Source organism: Salvelinus sp. IW2-2015, linkage group LG13, assembly GCF_002910315.2.
Source record: "Salvelinus sp. IW2-2015 linkage group LG13, ASM291031v2, whole genome shotgun sequence".
NCBI lineage: Eukaryota > Metazoa > Chordata > Actinopteri > Salmoniformes > Salmonidae > Salvelinus > Salvelinus sp. IW2-2015.
The window spans coordinates 6,515,322-6,528,973 of NC_036853.1; the positions used below are offsets into that span (position 1 = coordinate 6,515,322).

General features: G+C 40.4%; 1 protein-coding gene across 1 annotated transcript; it reads left to right on the forward strand.

Moving 5' to 3' along the window:
- The first annotated feature begins 5,489 nt into the window (after positions 1-5,489).
- Positions 5,490-13,045, forward strand: LOC111972165 (eukaryotic translation initiation factor 3 subunit J-A). The gene is made up of 8 exons (XM_023999055.2): positions 5,490-5,599; positions 5,720-5,817; positions 8,930-8,984; positions 9,082-9,176; positions 9,935-10,082; positions 11,770-11,931; positions 12,064-12,137; positions 12,425-13,045. Exons 1-8 carry the CDS (start codon positions 5,578-5,580, stop codon positions 12,557-12,559), a joined length of 789 nt encoding a protein of 262 aa, XP_023854823.1. The 5' UTR covers positions 5,490-5,577; the 3' UTR covers positions 12,560-13,045.
- Positions 13,046-13,652: the final 607 nt, after the last annotated feature.

Consider the following 13,652-nt stretch of genomic DNA (forward strand, 5'->3'; position numbering starts at 1 on the left):
CTCTGGTCTGATGAAACCAAGATTGAACACTTTGGCCTGAATGMCAAGTGTCACGTCTGGAGGAAACCTGGCACCATCCCTACGGTGAAGCATGGTGGTGGCAGCATCATGCTGTGGGGATGTTTTTCAGCAGCAGGGACTGGGAGACTAGTCAGGATCGAGGGAAAGATGAACGGAGCAAATTACAGTGAGATCCTTTTTGAAAACCTGCTTCGGAGCACTCAGATCCTCAGACTGGGGTGAAGGTTCACCTTCCAACAGGACAACAACCCTAAGCACACAGCCAAGACAATGCAGGAGAGGCTTCGGGGAAAGTCTCAATGACCTTGAGTTGCCCAGACTTGAACCCGATAGAACATCTCTGGAAATAGCTGTGCAGCGACGCTCCCCATCCAACCTGACAGAGCTTGAGAGGGTTTGCAGAGAAAAATGGGAGAAACTCCCCAAATACAGTTGTGCCAAGCTTGTAGCGTCATACCAATGAAGACTCAAGGCTGTAATCGCTGCCAAAGGTGCTTCAACAATGTACTGAGTAAAGGGTCTGAATACTTATGTAAATGTCATTTCAGTTTATACATTTTTGCAGACTTGTTTAAAATCAACATATTTTTTTGGCTTTGTCATTATGGTATATTGTGTGTAGATTGATGAGGGGAAAAAAGCTATCTAATCTATTTTTGAATAGGGCTGTAACCTATCAAAATGTGGAAAAATGTAAGGGGTCTGAATACTTTCCGAATGCACTGAAACAGTACTTTTTCCGTTACTCTCCTCTCCCCAACTTGGGGCTTGAACCAGGGACCCAGTGCACACATCGACAACAGTCACCCTTCTAGCATCTGTCGTGGAAATTCTACACAGGGACACTCAAAGTCAATCTTAAATGAGTCGTTGTTTATTAACATTTAACTGGCGAGGTTCCAACAAAACTTGATACACCGTAATGCACGTCTGTCAGGAGCTCTATCGGGGCAGTCCCGTTAGATATGGAGCTCTATCGGGGCAGTCCCGTCATATCTACTACTTACGGTCTTGTTACATAGGCATTATTTAGCTTATTCATCATTCATAATTAATTCATCATTAACGTTTGGTTCCTTGAAACGGAGATCCTTTCATTCTTAAAACAGAAGGTTCTGTGCGTTCTGCCAAATTGCAGATACTGATAGTGAGGATTTGTTCAAATCAGTCACTTGCATGAACACAGAAACTGGTTATTAGAAAAGCACTAACATAGCCTCCCGAGTAGCGTAGTGGTCAAAAAATCCATTCTTACTGAAACGTATATAACTTGTTGGCTTATCCCTCTGTACTGGTACAGATCTACTACTCACACCACTCCTCTCAGGATCCCTCACCCTTGACCCATCTTCCTCTACTTTCTTCACTGCCTCAGCATACGACAACTTCTACACTACTCTAATCCTGATAACCTCAACCTGCCCCTCTCTCACCGGACATGTCTGATCCCCAGCCACATGGGCACCCCTACAATTAACACATACCACTTCTTTCCCCAATGCTACACATTTCTTTGTCTCATGCCCTTCTGCACACCTAGAAACCTCCCTCCTACACACTGCTGCCACATGCCCATAAGCTTGACACGTAACAACGTAATGTATTCGGTTACAAAAGCTTAAGTGGGATAACTGATATCCTAACATCACTTTGTCGGGCAAAGACTCAACAAAACTCAAAAGAACAGACAACTTTTCACCACTCACGCYTCCCTGTCTGCATCGCACCAAACGACAAGCATCACAAACACCGCGAATCTCACCCTAAGACTCACAAACTTTTACAGATGCACAATTGAGAGCATCCTGTCGGGCTGTATCACCACCTGGTACGGCAACTGCGCCGGCCACAACCCCAGGGCTCTCCAGTGAGTGGTGCGGTCTGCCCAACGCATTATCTGGGGCACACTGCCTGCCCCCCAGGACACCACAGCACCCGATGTCACAGGAAGGCCAAAAAGATCAAGGACATCAACCACCAAGCCACGGCCTGTTCACCCCACTATCATTCAGAAGGCGTGGTCAGTACATGTGCATCAAAGCTGGGACCGGAAGATTGAAAAACAGCTTCTATCTCAAGGCCATCAGACTGTTAAATAGCCAAACACTAGCCGGCTACCACCCGGTTATGTAACCCTGCACCTTAGAGACTGCTGCTCTATGTACATAGACATGGAATCATTGGTCCCTGTAATAATGGAACACTAGTCACTTTAATAATGTTTACATACTGCTTTACTAATTTAATATGTATATACTGTATTATACTGTATTTTAGTCGATGCCACTCCGACATTGCTCATCCTAATATTTATATATTTCTTAATTCCATTATTTTACTTTTAGATTTGTGTGTTTGTTGTGAATTGTTAGATACTACTGCACTGTTGGAGCTAGGAACACAAGCATTTTGCTACACCCGCAATAACATCTGCTAAATATGTGTATGTGACCAATAACATCTGCTAAATATGTGTATGTGACCAATAAAATGTTATTTGATTTTTCGTTGGTCCACTTTCACCGCTACTCTAGTAATCACTTCTTTCAATGGCGCCAWTTTCTTGAGAGCAAAARAMWTCACATCTCTTGCCCCCRTTTGTTTAACGTGGAGCGCCTACTCCCTCTGACCAACAGAAACACAAACATTATCACAAGATGACTTTGGGTTACCTTCACCGATTCCACAGCACCTAAAGTTCGTTTTCACCCATCCTTGAAACCACAAATGGATCAGCCAAAAATGCAAGGGTTCACTTTTTTTTTTTAAATGTCACTCCTACCGTCACAGACTCATCTTTTATCCTGATCCTTGGTGCAAGCTTCGGGCTCCGAGAACTTCACCACACCTACCACCTCTGATACTTCGCCCTCATTCACTTCCATTTCTCCTCCTGTCTTCAGCACCCTCTGCTTACACTTTCTACCAGTCTTCTTTAACAAACCATCTCACTTTTTCCGCCATTTTTAACCAAATTCAAGCTCACCCTCTTCCTCCCTCTCTCTCTTAGACCTCATCTGCCTCTCTTTTTCCCCCATTCCTCCTCCGTAATCCAAGTATACATCTCCTTATGATAATACTGCACTTCTCCTTACATACATTTTGTTCTTGCCCTYTCAAGGGACGGCATTCCCCGCTTGCTCCAGCCCTCCACCTCCACAAGTGTGCATGGCACACACTTCAAAACAAAGCTAGCTAAGTCACACATCGAGGAGGATTTCTCGCTGTAATAAAGCCTTTTGTGAGGAAAAACTCATTCTGATTGGCTAGGCTTGGCTCCCAGTGGGTGGGCCTATGCCCTCCCAGGCCCATCCATGACTGCGCCCGGGTCATATGAAATCCATAGATTAGGGCCTAATGAATCTATTTCAATTGACTGATTTCCTTTTATATGAACTGAAACAGTAAAATCATTGAAATTGTTGCATGTTGCATTTATATTTTTATTCRGTATACTGCAAGGTGTCAGAGCGAGTGGCGTCACCGATTGAAACGCTACTAGCACACACCACTAACCAGCTCTTCACAGTCCCCAAGTCCAGAACAGGCGATGGGAGGCATACAGTACTTACATAGAGCCATGACTACATGGAACTCTGTTCCACATCAACTAACTGACGCAAGCAGTAAAATTATATTTGAAAAAATATTTAAAAACACCTGATGGAACAGCGGGGACTGTGAAGCAACACAAACATTGGCACAGACACATGCATACACACACATGATAACATACGCACTACACATACACATGGATTTAGTACTGTAGATATGTGGTAGTGGTGGAGTAGGGGCCCGAGGGCACACAGTGTGTTGTGAAATCTGTGAATGTATTGTAATGTTTTTAAAATTGTATAAATTCCCTTAATTTTGATGGACCCCAGGAAGAGTAGCTGCTGCTTCGGCATCAGCTAATGGAGATCCATAATAAATACAAACTAGCTAGCCATTTCACACCGGTTACGCATACACACCATCAGCGGTGGGAAAAGTATCCAATTGTCATACCTGAGTAAAAGTAAAGACCTTAATAGAAAAAGACTCAAGTGAAAGTAAAAGTCTCCCAGTGAAATACTACTTGAGTAAATGTCTAAAAGTATTTGGTTTTAAATATACTTAAGTATCAAAAGTACATGTAATTGATAAAATATACATAAGTATCAAATGTAAAAGTATACATAATTTAAAATTCCTTATATTAAGCAAACCAGACAGCACAATACATTTTTWACTTTTTTWATTTTTTTATTTTTTTACGGATAGCCAACACTTAGATACATTTACAAATGAAGCATTTGTGTCTAGTGAGTCGCCAGATCAGAGGCAGTAGAGATGACCAGGGATGTTCTCTTGATAAATGTGTGAATTGAACGATTTTCCTGTCCTGCTAAGCATTCAAAATGTAACAAGTACTTTTGGGTGTCAGGGAAAATGTATGGAGTAAGAAGTATATTATTTTCTTTAGGAATGTAGTGAASTAAAAGTAAAAGTTGTCAAATATAAAAATAGTAAAGTACAGATACCAAAAAAAAACGAATTAAGTGGTACCTTAAACTATTTTTACATCACTGCACACCATACAATTTAAATTAACTTGGCCATGTCATCTTGTAATGTGTAGCCTACTACAATATCCTGCTATTCGAAACACTGAACTGAACAAACATCCTCACTTGCAGTGGCAGAAAAAGTACTCAAATCTCATACTGGAGTAAAAGTAAAGATACCTGAATAGAAAATGACTCAACTTAAAGTGAAAATCACCCAGTAAAATACTACTTGAGTAAAAGTCTAAAAGTATTTMGTTTTAAATATACTTAAGTATCAAAAGTAAATGTAGTTGCTAAAATATACTTAAGTCTCAAAAGGAAAAGTGTGAATAATAAAAAAAATCCTTATATTAAGCAAACCAGAAGGCACAATTATCTTGTTTTTTATTTATTTATGGATAGCCAGGGTCACACTCCAACACTTAAACATAATTTAAAAACAAAGCACATGTTTAGTGAGTCTGCCAGATCAGAGGCAGAAGGGATGACCAGGGATGTTGTCTTGATAAGTGTGTGAATTGGACCATTTTCCTGTCAAAATATAACCAGAACTTTTGTGTMAGGGAAAATGTATGGAGTGAAAATGACACAATTTTCTTTAGGAATGTGGTGAAGTAAAAATAAAAGTTGTCAAAATATAAATAGTAAAGTACAGATACCCCAAAACACTACTTAAGTATTACTTTAAAGTATTTTTTACTTAAGTACTTTACACCACTGCTAATTGATGACATCTATATTCAATGGTCTAAAAATTACTATTTTAATGGGTATTCTGAAATTATATAACTGACATTATGTTTTGGCTTGAACGAATGATGCTATGTTGCCACTAAATAGGGGAAAGCAATGACTGAAGAATAATAATTGGAGCAGCAATGACTGGAGAATAATATTGGGAGCGTGACAGCGCACATCGGCGTGTGCATCATTCTCTCTCGGAACCAAAGAGCCAGTTACCGATTGTACACCCACGGAATTCGTTCTGATCAGATACACAGRCAATATGGCGGAGGGAGATTCATGGGGTAAGAATCCAATCCACTTGTGTGGGAATGGASCATTCTTCAAGTTTACCGAAACATTGCCTATTAAAAATACAAGAGATGATGGTCGACATTTGTAACATGTGTATTGTTTTGTCTTAGATGCTGACACTTTCGATCCGGACGAGCCCGCAATCGGGGCCAAGAAGGCTGTTGTGGCAGACAAATGGGAAGGCGAGGATGAGGATGAGGATATCAAGGTAACGATAGCAGGCTAACGTTTAGCTAACAACCACATACACCGTAGTTGATTTCAAGAGCATCTAATCACCTCTTCGCATCCTAACTAGATCATACATATGATGTTAGCAGTGTTAACTAGCTAACAGTAGCTAACTAACCAAAGTTAGCCGAGTGGTCCACAGACTAAAATGACAAGTCAGGAGTAGAACAGACTCGAAAAAGTGTCCAGAACATTCGGCCTGTCATGCCAAATAATGTCCCTCTGCGTCACAATGAGATTCGAGAAGCTATTCGCTTCCGTTGCTATATCAACGATGTGATGAGCGAATGCAGGCCTGGGCAACTCCAGTCCTTTGGGGGCCTGATTGGTGTCACAATTTTTCCCCAGCCCCAGCTAACACACCTGACTCCAATAATGAACTAATCATGATATTTAGTTAAAAATGCAATTAGTTTAAATCATGTGTGTTTTCTAGGGCTGGGTTGGGGGAGTGTGACGCCTATCAGGCCCCGAGGACTGGAATTGCCCAGGCCTGAGCTAATGCGTAGAATTTTGGAGAGCATTACAACCAAAGTGACTTTATTTTCATCCCTACTATGTAAACAAAGCTTATTTAATGAAAACATTACTTTGAACTACTTTTGGGTACCTTAACATTTCAACAACATTACAAGTAAACGGCACTTTTGAAATAGCAAAGAACAACAATACAATACCATTATACAGCTATAGACTGAAATACATGAGTATAGGCTAACTTCAACACATAAACAATACAATGCCATTTAGTTGAAAAAAAAAACAGAAGTATGAATGACATGTACATAATATGATTGGGGGGGGGTGGTCTCGGCAGAAGTAGGGCATGGGTTTTATCTCAGTTCTGGTGTGTGGGATAGAGGAGAGGTGGATGCTACAGGGGGTTCTGCCAGTCACTTTCCCTCGACAGGCAGCCAGTCTCAGGAGGTGGACTTGAAGAGGGAGATTGTAGTCCAGGCACAGCTGTTCTCTTCCCTCTTGGAGTGTTTACAGTGCTAGTGTATGTAGTGCGTCTCACTGTGCCCAGGATGATATGTCGAGCACAGGTCCCTTAGCAGATTACATTAAACGACATGACATTAACAGTAGCTGTAGGTAATTGTAAGGAAAAGTGGGATATTGGAGGGTGGTTGATCATGGAGRACATCATGGGGATCCAGGTCTGGGGAAGGGATACGGTAGGTATCTCAGACTGGTGTGACCCGTCGTCCAATAATAAATGACTGGTGTGACCTCGACCCGTCGTCCATAATAAATGACTGGTGTGACCTCGACCCGTCGTCCATAATAAATGACTGGTGTGACCTCGACCCGTCGTCCACTAATAAATGACTGGTGTGACCTCGACCCGTCGTCCATAATAAATGACTGGTGTGACCCGTCGTCCATAATAAATGACTGGTGTGACCCGTCGTCCATAATAAATGACTGGTGTGACCCGTCGTCCATAATAAATGACTAGTGTGACCTCGACCTGTCCTCCACTAATATATGAATACCACAGACGGGCAGCACATGTTAATAACCCACTGCAGTAATAGACACAGTTTTGTTGGGTTATGTCTCATTGTTCTATCTGTGCCAATATGGGGGGGGGGACTCTATTTGGCATGACAGGCTCGCTGACTTTGCTAACGATGTTGCTCTACTTGTGACAGCGTTAGCTAGCTAGCCACCCTAGGATGACAGCTGTTCGCTAGCAAGGTATATTAGATGGTCTTGATGAGTCCGTTGGCTACCGTTATGTAGCTACACGTTACTCGACAGCTATGCACTATTGGCCTGCTAATGATTAGCTACATCTGTCTGTCATTCTATTGCTAGTTTAGAAGCTATCTAGTTATGTAATTTAGCTAGTTAGCTTCGGCTTGCCAGGAATAAGCACCGTATGTGTGACGCCTGTTACTGAGGTTCACGTTTGTTTTTTTAAATGTATTTTATTTCACCTTTATTTAACCAGGTAGGCCAGTTGAGAACAAGTTCTCCTTTACAACTGCGACCTGGCCAAGATAAAGCAAAGCAGTGCGACACAAACAACAACACAGAGTTACACATGGAATAAACAAAACGTACAGTCAATAATACAATAGAAAAAAAAGAACATCTATATACAGTGTGGGCAAATGGCGTGAGGAGGTAAGGCAATAAATAGGCCAATAGTAGCGGAGTAATTACAATTTAGCAGATTAACACTGGAGTGATAAATGAGCAGATGATGATGTGCAAGTAGTAATACTGGTGTGCAAAAGAGCAGAAAAGTAAATRAAAACAATATGGGGATGAGGTAGGTAGATTAGTGTACTGGTAAGAAAAAAGAGAAGGAACCCGTATGTGCGCGTGCCTTTTTGAATTTTGATTTACTGTACTGGTAAACATCAGTAGATGGCCCAACTGGTGCTAGCATATCAGTCTGATTTAATCACATAACAAAATGAATTGGTATATACGTCCTAAAGGGAATGACTGCAAAATCGTGTAAATGTTAGTTACAAGCAAGAATGTTTATAATTTTATACAAAATATCCCACAGAAAAGTATTTGTTTACCAAACTTTTTTGAGCATCAGTAYTGAAGTTGACATTTTCTATCAACTGTCACAATGCTCAAAACCATGACAACACCTACTGACTTCAGTTTTAGTACGCATGCATCTCGTACACACGTGTGTTTGCGCATGRCCRAAGGCACGTGCACAAGACTGACGTCAGYAGGTGTTTGCGCCAGATGATTTAACTTTCTGTTTGAATTTCAGCACTTTTTAAAAAGTTGGTTTAACAATACTTTCCTATGGAAATTCTGTCTAAAATTGAACATCCGGAAGGACTAACCGATAGAGTAAGTTGAAATGTAATTTTATTCAACATTCCTGCTTGTAAGGAACATTTGACATGATTTTGCAGTCATTTGTTTCAGACTGTATATACCAATTAATTGTGAATGATTTAATCAGGCTGGTGCTAACCAATGGTGAACAATGAATAAGCTAAATAGTGATGGCTTTGGTTGTAACTAAAAGATAGATACATGGCTGGACGCAACATTCTGCAGCATACATCCWTTTTTCCCATAACCGTGTGTTCTCTTTGTAGGATAACTGGGATGATGAAGAGGAGGAATTGAAGAACGCAGAAGAGAAAAAAGCAGGTATTTAAACCACATGACTTGAACCAGTGAGTTCCTATTATATTAATACAAGTTCAAATTAAATCATTTTTTCCCCCCGTTTTCTTTTCTTTTGTAGCAGAGACAAAACTTTCAGAAAAGAAGAAATTAGCTGAAAAAATCAAAGAAAGGGAAAGTTTACAAAGAAAAAAACAAGAAGAGTTGAGAAAGAGGGTAAGTGCCTTGCATACTGGGATTTCTGCTTGTAGTTGCTATGGAGTACATGATAGTAGCCACGGTAACCAATCCAGCAACTGCGACTGCTGGGTTGCTTCTCAAAATTCAGCAGGAACTTGACCTTTGCTTCCATAAATATTAGTACATTTGGGATGCCTTGATGATTTTAATTGTCTTTATCATTTGGATTGGGTACAAATTATTACACTGTACATCCGGTATTCCCAGAGACTGTAAAAAATTGTGTTTCCCAGACCCAGATTAAATCTCAAATCGTCCCAAAGGGTTTCACAATGTGTGTGTGTATATACACTGAGTATATAAAACATTAAGGACACCTGCTCTTTCCATGACATAGACTGACCAGGTGAATCCAGGTGAAAGCTATGATCMCTTATTGATGTCACAGGTTAAAGAAGGATTTTTATGCCTTGACAATTGAGCCATGTATTGTGTGCCATTCAGAGGGGGAATGGGCAAGACAAAATATTTAAGTGCCTTTGAACRKGGTATGGTAGTAGGTGCCAGGASYACCGGTTTGTGTCAAGAACTGCTACACTGCTGGTTGTTTCATGCTCAATAGTTTCCCGTGTGTATCAAAAACCGTCCACCACACAAGGGACGTGCGCAACTCAGTATTAAGAAGGTGTCCTTAATGTTTTGTACACTCAGTGTATAGCCTAAAGTGTCCATGACTGACAAGTCATTGTCTGCTGGATCTGAAAGTATACTATTTCTAATTTATTGCTTGGTAGTTAGAGGAATCTAATGAGACAGAACTCACACCAGAGGAGGAGYTAGCAGAGAAACTACAGGAAGAGGAAACGGAACTAAAACCAGAGGAGGAGCTAGCAGAGAAACTACAGGAAGAGACTGGTCTTCTACTGGCTCAGGATGCTTTTGGTAAGAGATCAGGGTCCGGTTTCCCAAAAGCATCTTAAGGTTAAGTTCATGATTTGAACTATAGTTCCAATGATGAATTTAGCCTCAAGATGACTTTGGGAAACTGGTCCCAGTATTACAGGCAAAGGAAAAGTTTGGCCTTGTCTGTTTTATATAAAAACCTGTTTGTCTGTTTATCATATGTCATGATACTGTCAGTAAGCAAATAAGTACATGGTTCAATTTGCTGATGCATACATCCGTATATACAGTGTGCTTAGGGTCGTTGTCCTGTTGGAAGGTGAACTTTCGCCCCCCCCAGTCTGAGGTCCTGAGCGCTCTGGAGCAGGTTTTCATCAAGGATCTCTCTGTACTTTGCGGCATTCATCTTTCCCTTGATCCTGACTAGTCTCCCAGTCCCTGCTGCTGGAAAAACATCGCCACAGCATGATGCTGCCACCACCATGCTTCACCGTAGGGATGGTGCCAGGTTTCCTCCAGATGTGATGCTTTGCATTCAGGCCAAAGAGCTCAATCTTGGTTTCATCAGACCAGAGAATCTTGTTTCTCATGGTCTGGGAGTCCTTTAGGTGCCTTTTGGCAAACTCGAAGCGGGCTGTTATGTGCCTTTTACTGAGGAGTGGCTTCCGTCTGGCCAGTCTACCATAAAGGCCTGATTGGTGGAGTACTGCAGAGATGGTTGTCCTTCTGGAAGGTTCTCCTATCTCAAGATTGAATCCCCGAGCTGACAAGGTAAAAAAATCTGTCGTTCTGCCCCTGAACAAGGCAGTTAACCCACTGTTCCCCAGTAGGCCGTCATTGAAAATAAGAATTTGTTCTTAACTGACTTGCCTAGTTAAATAAAGGTAAAATAAAAAATCAAATTTCCGTTACACGTCCCAAATATTTTTTGCACCATTGCTTTTGTCGAATTGACCGGAAACCTGCCTAGTGTCTGGTGGAAAGCAGATTGAACCKTGTTTTCCTCTAGGATTTTGCCTGTGCTTAGCTCCATTTTTTTATAAAGCGTTGTATTGGATTTGCCCCAAACATAAGACTGTGTTCAGGAGAAAAAGTTTATTGCTTTGACAATTTTTTTGCATTATTACTTTAGTGCCTTGTTGCAAACAGGATACATGTTTTGGAATATTTTKATTCTGTACAGGCTTCCTTCTCTGTCAATTAGGCTAGTATTGTGGAGTAACTACAATGTTGTTGATCCATCCTCAGTTTTCTCCTATCACAGCCATTTAAACTGTTTTAAAGTCACCATTTGCCTCATGTTGAAATCCCTGAGCAGTTTCCTTCCTCTCTGGCAACTGAGTTAGGAAGGATACCTGTATATTTGTAGTGACTGGGTGTATTGATAAACCATCCGAAGTGTAATAAATATTTGTAAACATTTTGAAAAACATAATTTCACTTTGACATTGATGTATCTGTTTTAAATTCATGCTGCAACACAACAAAATATGGAAAAAGTCCAGGGGTGTGAATACTTTCTGAAGACACTGCATGCATGATGAACATTTTAAAGTTGACAGGCTACACATTCCAGATCCATAAAAAGCTTTACAGAGAATCTGTGATTAAAACCAGCCATTTTGCTAGAAGTATAAAGCGTTTTTTGACATTGTCAACACAAGTTGTCAGTGGAAAGTTTTAATATCATAGTGCTGAATTTATTTATTTTTTCTTCCCAAATCAGGTGTCGTCAACAATGTAAAAGGAATTGACGCTGTAAGCCCCTCTTCTAAAGATGACTTTACAGATTTTGAAAAGTTGCTAAAAGACAAGATAACACCTTTTGAGAGTTCSATACACTATTCCGGCTTCCTAGAGTCCTTGTTTCGAGACCTCTGTCTCTCATGTGAGTATTCATTTAATAATCCATTTTAATAATATACATTTAGAAATTATTAGTCAATCATATCAACTGTCAGTGGTACTGTATTATATGAAATATATATATTTTTTTAACTGTGCACCTCTTATGTTACAGTGGAGGTAGAAGACTTAAAAAAGGTCAGCAACTCCCTTACAGTATTACTAAGTGAGAAACAGAAACAGGAAAAGGTAAGTGGTCTTTTTCAAATGACAGAAAAGTAGACTTTTATCTCCAGTATACATGGTTTACGTTGGCTTGTAATCAGTCTTATCCGGGTCCTGTTCATTAGGCATCAAACAGAAGAAAACGGACTGGAACAGTGAAAGGGCTACTACTCATATTTAGTTTTTTTTTTCCATTGCATAATGTTTTGTAACGTTTTCTGTTGCTTGCCCTAATGAACACGACCCTAATTAAATTTGTATTCCTGTGATATATAAGTCAATGCTAATCATCCCCTCTTTATTTCCAACAGCAGCTGAATAAAGGAAAGAAGAAAAAGAAAGGTGTGGTTGCTGCCGGAGGGATGAAGGCCAAGATGAAGGATGACCTAGCGGACTACGGCGAGTTCGATGGAGGTTACGCACAAGACTACGAGGACTTCATGTGACGTGATACCAACCGACTGCTGAGTCTCAAACGGCAACCTGTTCAAAGTAGTGCCCTTATATAGGGGACATCCACTGTCCTTCCCATTCCCTCTCAATGACCCCTGACCTATGACCTATTCTACTGCTCAAAGCCATCCAACGAAAACCACCCTTGTGTCGCCCGCTGCACACAAAGAAGATTCTGAAAGAAGTGTTGAACGTGTTTGACGAAGAACATGAACATCTGATCTCAAGATGGTTGTTTCTCCTCGTTAGGATTCCTTCGRCGATTCCTCGAAACTGACTGACCAATAAGACAACAAACTGATCCTTGAGTTCCCTTCGCTGTAAGAATGTTCTGAAATGTTTTACCAGCATAACTCGTTTTTTCCAAATCTACAATGAATTCAATTTTATCTTTAAAATAAATGTGTCAACAAAATGAATTGTTACTGTTTGACGACTGAAAGTAGAAGGAAAATAAATGTGGTGTTCTATGCAAATGAGATTGACTATATTTGTCTCCYGTATCATTCAATATTATATGTATTTTACTGGCTACCGGCATTCCAAAATATGAACTACATTTTTTTATTGTGAAGAATGTAGGTCTCCAAATGTCAGTTTGCTTATCCCATATTCCACTATATTTATCCTTGAGTAGAGATCACATAGTGTAAACGCAGCCTGTCAGCCCAATTCTGATATTTGTTTTAACTAATTGGTCTTTTGAGCAATCAGAACAGATCGGATGTGAAAATATCTGATGTGATTGGTMAAAASACCAATTTRGTGRGGAAACGTATCAGAATTGGGCTGCCTGTGTAARCGCAACAATAGTATTTGCAGGAGAAAATGTCCAAATAAGACCTGGAGCATAAAATCACTTGAGAAAAGCCACATTGCTATGAAAATGTTGGGTACACACTCAGGAATATGTTTGCGTACTTAAAGTGCATTCGGAAAGTATTCAGACCCCTTGACTTTCTCCACATTTTGTTACGTTGTTACCTTACAGCCTTATTCTAAAATGGATTAAATCGTTTTCTTTCTCCTCAATCTACACACAATACCCCCTAATAACAAAGCAAAAACAGGTTAACATTTCTGCAA